This window comes from Propithecus coquereli, unplaced genomic scaffold (genome assembly GCF_000956105.1).
Source record: "Propithecus coquereli isolate 6110/MARCELLA unplaced genomic scaffold, Pcoq_1.0 Scaffold70, whole genome shotgun sequence".
In the NCBI taxonomy this organism is placed as follows: Eukaryota; Metazoa; Chordata; class Mammalia; order Primates; family Indriidae; genus Propithecus; species Propithecus coquereli.
In genome coordinates, this window is record NW_012153063.1 from 4,373,438 (window position 1) to 4,383,579 (window position 10,142).

General features: G+C 35.1%; 1 protein-coding gene across 1 annotated transcript in view; it reads left to right on the forward strand.

Moving 5' to 3' along the window:
• The window catches only part of UNC80 (unc-80 homolog (C. elegans)), a 242,259-nt gene that overhangs the window by 62,889 nt on the left and 169,228 nt on the right, over positions 1 to 10,142 (forward strand). The window contains 1 exon segment of the mRNA XM_012661211.1: positions 3,503 to 3,675. Coding sequence (XP_012516665.1) covers positions 3,503 to 3,675 — 173 coding nt within the window.

A 10,142-nucleotide genomic window follows, 5' to 3' on the forward strand; every position in this document is an offset into this window, starting at 1 on the left:
AAAAAAACAAAAGGATTTGTCAATAAAAATAATATTTAAAAAATAAATACTAGATTTTGAAACATCCCTTCTTGGATGTAATAGCTTACAAAAATGCATTCTATGTAAATTATACCTCAGTAAACCTGATGTAAAAAAAAAATGTTGAGCAAATGCAACTAAAATGTACTGAAGCTGGCCAGGCGCGGTGGCTCACGCCTGTAATCCTAGCACTCTGGGAGGCCGAGGCAGGTGGATCATTCTGAGCTCAGGAGTTCGAGACCAGCCTGAGCAAGAGCGAGACCCCGTCTCTACTAAAAAATGGAAAGAAATTAATTGGACAGCTAAAAATATATGTAGAAAAAATTAGCCGGGCATGGTGGCGCATGCCTGTGGTCCCAGCTACTCGGGAGGCTAAGACAGTAGGATTGCTTGAGCCCAGGAGTTTGAGGTTGCTGTGAGCTAGGCTGACGCCACGGCACTCGCCCCAGGCAAGAGAGTGAGACTCTGTCTCAAAAAAAAAAAAAAAAAAATGTACTGAAGCTAAAAAAGTAATCATTATGTCCAAGAAAGCCAATAGGCATTCTTACATCCTAGTATGTTTATATAAGAAATTGATAAAGAAGAAGATATTTGGCAGCCAAAAAATTGTAAAATATAAAGGAAATAAATTATAAAATATTTCATACAGTATTGGCACATACTAAGTGCTCAAAAATAGGAGTAAAATTATACTGTTATCTATTGAGGCTATAAAATAGAATGGAAATTTTCCATTATAAGTAGCTTTTATTTATAACATGATGCTTATGTTCTGTGCTTATAGGATTCTGCTGATCTTCTCACCCCTAGTAAATGTACATCATTCTGTGAAGCAAAGAACATAGGTGCTTGCTGACAAAGAGTGTTTTGATCACTTCTTTCTTCATTATTTTACTTACATTTCTTAACTGTGTTATTTCTGAAGTTCTTTCAATCAAGATGGCACTGCCTTTAGTAATATTGAATACATTTCTTTTGAAATTAGTCATCTTGTCAAATAAATATTGAAGAAAATGGTGAAATACGTATCCTTAATGCTTCCCTTAATTAAATGATGACAACTGTTTTTAATAAATTGGATAAATAAGAATAACTTTATTGATCATCCATCCTGTCTTATGTATTGCTTCTATTACGAATTTGAGACAGTTATCACCTAATGTGTTTTAAATCTTAATTATATTAACAAATAATAAAACAACTGGATTCAGTACAAAGAAAAATAAAAAAATCTTATTTGAGTTCTATCTCAAATTCGAAGTTTAAGGGACTATTAAGTTGATATATTTTTTTTAACAGATGAAGATCCTCTGATATATGTAACTATTAAAGGGCTATAGGTAAATGATTAATAAGGTGACATATAGCTATGAAAACATCAAGAATTTACCTGTTCTAGTAGCTTTGGTAATGCCCAGTGAGTAAATAGAGTAGCATTTTGAAAGGGAGCTGTCTGAAAACAAGGCTGTCCTGGAATTATTAGTTCCTCATCTGTAGCTTTTCTTTGTATCATTTGAGATTCTGTCTTTTGAAATTTTCCACCATCAGATTTTTCTTGTGATACTTCCTTTTGCATTTGATACAAAACATGCTATACTCACTGGAAAAAAAAAAAAAAAACACAGTAAAGAGAGTGGCTCAGTTGATCCCAAATATCCATTACCCATTTGTAATGATGATCAAAAATTTGCCATATTTTCTCCATCTATCTTTTATGGTTTTTAAAATGTGGTTTAAAACAAATCCAAGACATCATGTTATTCCATACCTACATACTTCAATATGATTCTGAGTCATTGTGAAAGTTGTAGACCAAGAATTTCTAATTATTTTTATGCCATGCCATAATTTTGTATCTGGTAATAAAGTCTAAAGGAATCTGTGCCCCAGGCTTAAACTGCTTCCAAAGTCTGTTTCCTAATGGAGTAGGTACATACCTTTTTCCACAACATCCCTGTTTGTGACACACTGTCATGGTATACCAAGGCCCATGACTGTAAACACCCCTTTTAATCTACCACCAATGCAAATTATTAGAAGGGTAACCCTAACCCTGGATTTGATCTTTAAAAGCAAATTTGCAAACATTAGTGTTTATTAATAGGAACAAATAATTCACCATACATCTTGCAACCACCAATGCTGACAGACTTGTGTGTAGGACACCTCAGTTGAGAGCTATGGACACAAGAGCCACCCTTGCTCTAAGACAGCAGGTGGGAAAGTGGGGAAGTGGGGAGTTGGGGGCAGAGGGAATCAGAGTATTCTTGACAGAGGAGGTGAGAAAGCCATTTCTAGAAATCAGATCTGAGACTTCTCAGAAAGGCCCAGGTGTTGGTAACACCTCAAATAAACGATAATAGCACAAATTAAGCCAACCTCTAAATCAGTGATTCTCTTCCTAGAGGTATATTCTTGGATATTGGAGGAACATTTCAGACTCATGAGAAGGGGCTTAGGCCTGGTTTTAAAAACTATATTCAATATTTTAATGATATATAATAAAAATGAAGAATGTACTAGAAGCTTTAGAAAATCATGAGATACTTAGATTTTTAAAAATGTGCCTGAGGATTTTTTTAAAAAGATGAAAAATCAATACTTTGTATGATTCTTCTTCAAGTGGATCCGTAGACTTTCTGCATCAAAATCATGTGGAGTGTTTGATGAAAATACACGTAGCCCCCAGACCTATGGAATCAAAATCTCTAGCAAAGGATTATTAATATTTTATATTTTAATAAGCTCCAGACTGATTTTAAGCCATAAACAGCTTAATTACAGAAAAATAAGAGGGGAGGGATTAGTGGCTCCCAAACTTTGGGCCTCAGGGCTAGGTCAGGCTAGCTGCATCAGAGTCAGCTGGGAGGCTTCACAAAATAAAAATTCTTACACCTCACCTCAAGAAACTCTGAGGGACTGGATGAAATTCAGGAACTTCCCAAATAATTCTGAGGCACAGCCAGGTCTGGAAATCCTAGAATTAACTGACTAACCTTTAAGGTACTTTACAATTCTAATAGTCAGTGATTCTTTACATTGTCACTGAGAAAAGGTTTTTGATTTCACTGTAACACTGTCTTTCATAACAATTTATTATAACAGACCTGAAATTGCACAGGGATTGCATCTTCCATAAAAACAGAAGTTAGTTGTTGATTCCAGGAATAATCATTTTAAATATACCAACAGCTCTTACTAGTATTCATGAGGAGACCTGGTAGTAAGTAAGACGATCAGATCCTACATTTAAAGGTAGGTAATACCCTACATTTTCATATACCATGTGTCACCAGATTCCCAAAAGTCAGAATGTGCTCAAATCAAGCATTAGGGTCGAGAGGAAGGAAGTAGAGTGAGGGAGAAAGTTTTAGGCCAACAATATAGAAAACACACTGTTATATCTTTGAAGCTCTTTTTAAATCTGTGATCCATTACACTCTCTCTGTTTCATTCCTCCACCACGGCACCACCCCGACAGGTTGCCACAGTTTCGACGACCATCTTTCTCCCAACCAAGACAGTGGAAAAAGCAAAAACGTAGTGAATCTTGGAGCAATCCGACAAGGCATGAAACGCTTTCAATTTCTGTTAAACTGTTGTGAGCCGGGGACAATTCCTGATGCGTCCATCCTGGCGGCCGCCTTGGATCTAGTAAGTTGTCTGAAGAATTTGCCCACTCTGTCCCCCATCCCAATTAATACAATTAATGGAGGTAAGCATGAATCCCTAATCCTAACCCTAACTGCGGGGTTATTTATTTTTTCTCAGAATCAGTGGTAAAAGGGGAAAGAAAGGTGGTGAGGTGAGAGAAGAAAAAAAAAGGGAGGAAAATCTTATTTCATAAGTCTTGAGAGGTAGACTGTATAGCAACATAATTAAAGGTATGTGAGAGTGCTGGAGTCAGACCGCCTGAGTCAGAATCACAGTGACATTTGTTGGCTGAACCTCTGTACAATGAGAGTAAGAGCAATAATAATAGTAGATCTACCTCCTAAGGTTGTTGTGAGAATTAAATATGATATTAGATATAAAGCCCTATCACAATGCCTGAAATATACTCAATAAAGTAGGCCATCATTGTATTATTATTAGCCTTATTTTTGCCATGTATTAGTCTTTTAAACTCTTGAGTCTTGGTTTTATTACCTATCAATTGGAGGAAAAATATGAAGCAAGTATCAGTAAAAACAAATTGTACGGAAGCACTTTGAACATTGTAAAGTATTATACACATGAAAGGTATTAAAAAATATAAAGTGGATCTTATTTAGAAAATGTTTTTGTCAGGTAAACTAGGCCCACATGTGACTTTTGAACTCAGTCTCTCAATTTCCTTTGTTTATCTTTTGGTTTATACACTCGTCACACATTGTCTAAACACTGGGCACAAAATACCAAGTAATTGTCAAGACATGAACGTCTTTGATTTTCACTTTTAAGAAAGAAAAATTAAAATAGATTTTTATTGAAACGAAAACCTCTAAGCCTGCCTGTAAGTGATCCCTTTTCCAGATTTTATGACACATGAGTAAGTGACCACTGGTCATTCATTTTATCTTGAAAAATCACCCAAACCTTAAGATGTAATTCATGAAATTTCTCTGTGACATTTGCAGCCTTTGCTGTCAGGATACTTAGTATGTGGCTTCATTTAAGGCTGAAATATAAATACCACTCATCACCCAAAATGATGACTTGCCGTTATATGAGACTTTTTAGTCAGTTTCCCATTGTTTGGATATTGGCCTTTGCAAATTTTTTTTAAATTGCAAATTTGTTCAATGTTTATTGATGTATGCTAGAGATGACTGGAAAAGGTAGAGCATCACAGTCTCCAAGAGAACTGGGGCCAGTGGCAGTTAAACAATCGAAGAACAGTAAGGTATCTGTCTAAAGCAAGAGAGCTTAACAAGGCAAGTAGCCAATCCTTGTTTCCTAGGTGGGAGAGTGGAAACAAGCCTGTCACTCCTTTGAGTCATACATGGTTCTTCTTAATCACAGCTTGATCTGTTCTGCAAAGGAGCATTTTAAAATAAATAAATGTAACAAATTCATAAGAAAAGGACAATTAAATATTTAAAAATGAATAAATATGTGAACAGCTAGTTCACCAAAAATACTAGTAGTCAATAAAGTAGGCCTCATCTTCCTTGCATGTAATAGATGCTTTGTTAATCTACAATTAACAAAATAAAAAAAGAAGCATATATTAAAATATCCACAAATGCCTTTTTTGTATAACTATCAGATTTGCAATGGTTAGAAACTGTTTGTAAGGATATGAAATATCAGATGCATGGTGCCAGCCATGGTGTAAGCAGCAGGATTTGGTTAGGGAACAGAAGGAAGTCTTGGGCTAACAGGGTGACAGCCAGAGCAATAATGGTGACTGGAGCACTCCTCTGCCCCTCCCTGAGTAGTAAATCAGGTGGTGGGGTGGGGGTGGGGCGTAGGTGTAGTTTCTACTTCAAATGGCAAGAGTGGTAGAACTAAAAAGCTGGTAGTCAATGTGGCTTATAAGTTACTCACCATGTAATAATTAACTAAGTCGACAAATGTCTACTGAGGGCTTCCTATGTGCCAGGCATGGAGCTAGCTACTAATGATAACACAACAAAAGTCAACTGAACAGCTTCACCAATTTTCATTTTTTCCAATGAAGATTATATTCATATAGTGACCTGTTTTCCAGACTTCTTAATACAGCATTCTAAGGTTGATAAATGATTAATATTTATTGTGTGCCTACTATGTTTCCAAAGGAAAAAATTGAAGCTCAGAAAGACCAACTAATAGGCCAGGGCTACAAAGCTAGCAAAGGGTAGAGCCAGTTTGGAACCTGGATCTGTCTTCAAAGCCTCTATATTTTGTATTTCACCATGCTGACTCTTTTAGTAAAAAATTATGTGAAATTACTTTAGGAACTTACTTTAAAACATGGAAAAATTATAAATTTTGTATTTTATGCCCAATAACTTAGATGTGGTTAAGAAAGTGAAGATGACAGAAGCAGGTTGAACAACTGTTAAATACACAATGACAATTGTGTATTGCCTTCTTACAGATGGTTTAAGCTGAAGTGCTGCAAAAGTACTGTCATATCCATCTTTATCTCAGTCCTAAAGTCATAGCTGCTTTTGGAAACTTTTTAGACAAATGAGATCAAATTTCTCAGACAATTGACTAATGAAATTGAGGTAAATTATAATAAATCATTTTATTTCCATTTGTTTAAAAATGGAGCCAAAAATATAGGCACAGATTACCATGCAAATTTGAAAATAATGGGATTATAGTAGAAAATAATAATTTTGATTATGCTTGACAGTCTATAAAGTCAAGTAAGCACTTGATGAAAGTTGACAGACTGTCCTTCACTCACTGGAAAAGTCTAGGCCCCACATTCTTTCAGAGATCCTGAAATCTCCACATAAATATGTCATCATGCCACGTTAGGGATTCTAGCAAGCAGCTTTTTTCATTCACACGTTTTCCATATGAGAGAGCAAAAGCCCCAAGAACTGAGATGAATTTTCTCAAGGTCATATGAGTTAGTTGATGTTGAAACTGGGATCAGCGCAGAATCTTTTGATTCCATTCAGGACTCTTTTAGCCTCACCATATGCTTTCTCTATAAAAAAGATGACTTAAATAAATTAGAATGAATATCTCTTTGACACATTAAAAATATACTTCAATGTATATGTTCTCCTATAATAAAGAAGATTGTTAATGACTTTTAATAGTCCAAGAAGGATCTGAATCTTCAAAAATGTTACTTATCACATGAATAATGATAAATTCATAAAAGGAAAATATAAGAGATCTTCAACTTTAAAGATTCACACCATATATTCACTCTCTAATCTAGTGTTTCTTAACACTTGTGGACATAGATTCTTTCAGAATTGGATGAAAATTATGGAAATTCTCCCAAGAAAAGTACATTCATAGGCAGAATTTTGCATTAATATCAGAAAGTTCATAAACTCCTCCCAAAACCCATACATGAAACCAAAAATATTAAGAACTCAACCTTAATTAATGCATTATCATTGGCAAAAAGAGACCCTTTCATCAAGTAATTGAAATTACTTCATTAATATTCACTGATGATATAAAACAGAAGGAAACCTGTCATAATTGCTTCCTACATGAAAGCTTTTAGGATTTATATAAGATATATGTGGATGGATGAAAAACAAGGCTTGTCACAAAGTAAGCCACACACTTAGGGATTTTAAAAATAATCCCAATAAAACAAATTAATACTGGATTCTGAATGGAGATTATTTTAAGAGTAATATTGATGAACACTTTGATAATTAAATGTCTTGAGTATTGGGATTTCATTCCCTCTCATCAAATGATTTTATATTTATCTGGTTTCCAACTGCTATACTGCTGAGAGTTTCCAAAAACATATGATATAGGACTTTCCAGTGATAGGTACACTCTATTTCTGACTGACGCTTGATTCCTACCATTAGATTGGGCTGGATCCCATTGAAAACTTAAAATTTCTTTTAAGAAATAAAGCTGTGACTGGATAGTTACTAGACCACTCAATTCTCCTCTCTCCCTTTCCTGTAACACCTACTCTGGCCTTGCTTGACCTTCTCAATCTTATAAGTCCCATGGTAAGAAATAAAATAAAGGAGCTTTTGATGCTTGTAGGCAGTGTCTTTTGAGCGTCAATGTAAAGAGGCATTTTCTGATCGTTGTAGATGTGTACTTAGGGAGTAGCCTGCATTGGGAAGTAATGAGTTCTTTGTCACTAGACTGGATCCACTGGGGGCAAACGTGCAGGAGGCTCAAGCAGTCGTTGGGTAGGAGGAGATCTTTTCATACCTGAGTCTTTGATTCAGGATCAAGGCCAAGCTGTGTGCAGAGCTCAGAGGTCAAAATTCCAGAGATCAAAATCAGTCAAAGTTTAAAGGAGCCCAGCGGTCTCCATTAACAGGCAAAGAGAGAGAATCCAGGTAGACATGGTTGGTTGATTAAAAGGCATAGGTGATGGTGGTGGTGGTGATGATGATGATGATGATGACAGTGGTGGTGGTGGTGGTGGTGGTGGTTGGCAGAGGTGGTTATAGAAGATAATAATAGTAACGTTTTCGTTATACGTAATGGTTTATAAAGCACCTTCACATTCATTACTTGAGTTGTTAGCATGAGAGCAAATGGATTAAGCCCAGATGTGAACACCAAACCCAAATAGCTGGTGAACTCTGACAAGCAGACTGAGAGGATGGGAAATGGAGCTGTATGTCCTATGTGCTTGAATCAAAGCAGCATTTGGTGTTTACTGTCATTTGTACAGGTGTGACAAGTGCAGTTGTTTGTACCTACTAATCTGGGTTAGGAGTTCCTCAGGATAACTCTAACTTTTGCAGATATTTCTGCTAAATGTATTTTCAGATTTTGTCTCTTCTGCATTTGGTTTCACCCATTATCTGATCCATCTGCTTCCTATCTTTCAGAAATACCTCAGTTTTTACATATGCTTTGTATATTTTCCAATGCATGCATGGCTTTATATATGTGTGCGTAGTATAGATAGATATGAATGTAGAAATATAGATAAGATATGATAGATAATCATGCAAATGAGGTGCAGATGCAGGTATAGATATAGACACAAAGATACTGATGTAAATATGTAGATATAGAGACAGACATACACATACATTCTCCTATTTCATCACACAGAATTTGGGAGAGGAGGGAAAAAATGAACGTGCTCGGTTCGTCGTCATATTCCAGTCCAATATTTTCTCCCACTTCTCTTTTATTGTTTGGTTTTGTTACATTCATTTTTAAGTGCAGCTTAAATACAATTTTTACATTATGCCATAATTTTCATTTTAAAATAATTTCATTGTTTTATTCACTTAATTATAGAATTTAAATGTGATTTTTTTTGTTTGCAAATTTCTTCAGAATTAAAAAGTATTATTAGATGAAAGAAATGCTAGGGACATCTGTGTTCAAAGTTTTGCCAGTCTGGATATTTTTGTTTCTTTTTAAATAATCCTCTTGTCATCATTGCTATGACCACCAGATTTACGGACACTTGATTCAATTTTAAATCCATCACAGCTCTTCCTCACAATCTTTTTCTTTAGGATAAATTTATCAGATGCAACTGTAAGGCATTTTTAAAAAGACGTATTTTAGAAAGGACTCATTTTATCTCTAGGTTTATATAATCTACAAGCACAAAAAGAAAAAAAAAATTAAACAGTTCAAACAAAAGGCACTGCTGTCCGTTTTGTACATATTTCAGGTGAAATATTCTATTCTTACTCATCCAATTGAATTTGTAATATGCACAGAAAGTGATTTCTAGTTTACTGGTAATTTATTAGTGTAAATAACCCAACAATAATTTCAGTTTGCTTTAGAAAATTCCATAAATATAAGAATACCAGTGGGATCATAGAATTCTCCATAGTCTGTGGATGGAGAAAATCTAATTCATGTTAAATTATTTACCCTCATAAATAGATAGCTTTAGGAGGAGTGAATATATAATTTTTATTCACATAGGGACACTTTTAAGAGTGAAAGAGAGGGTTATCAATAATTATTTGAGGAAAAGAGACCAGACACAAAGCAGGACTCTCCTAGGGAAAAGACATTCGGTTACTATAGGTCTAATTCACACTTAACTTTCAGGTCTATTGTACCAAATCTAACACACATTGGGGCTTAATGTCACAAGATATTTGGTGATAAATGCAAATTAAGTCCTTTCTAGATGATAGGAACATATCCATAAGAAAAAATACCAAACAAAATGGTATTAAATTCTTTTGAATCATGAGAAAAGTAGAAATAATTCAGTAATAACTAACCTATCAAATTATTCCCTTAATTATAGTGGTTTTGAATTTTTTAAAAATGTTCTAACTGTGAAATATAGCATAAAAAGAATGTATATCATAAGCCAGGTACAGTGGCTCACACCTGTAATCCCAGCACTCTGGGAGGCCGAGGGGGGAGGGTTGCTTGAAATCAGGAGTTGGAGACCAGCCTGAGCAAGAGAGAGACCCCATCTCTACTAAAAATAGAAAAATTAGCTGGGCATTGTGGTGCACATCTGTAGTCCCAAC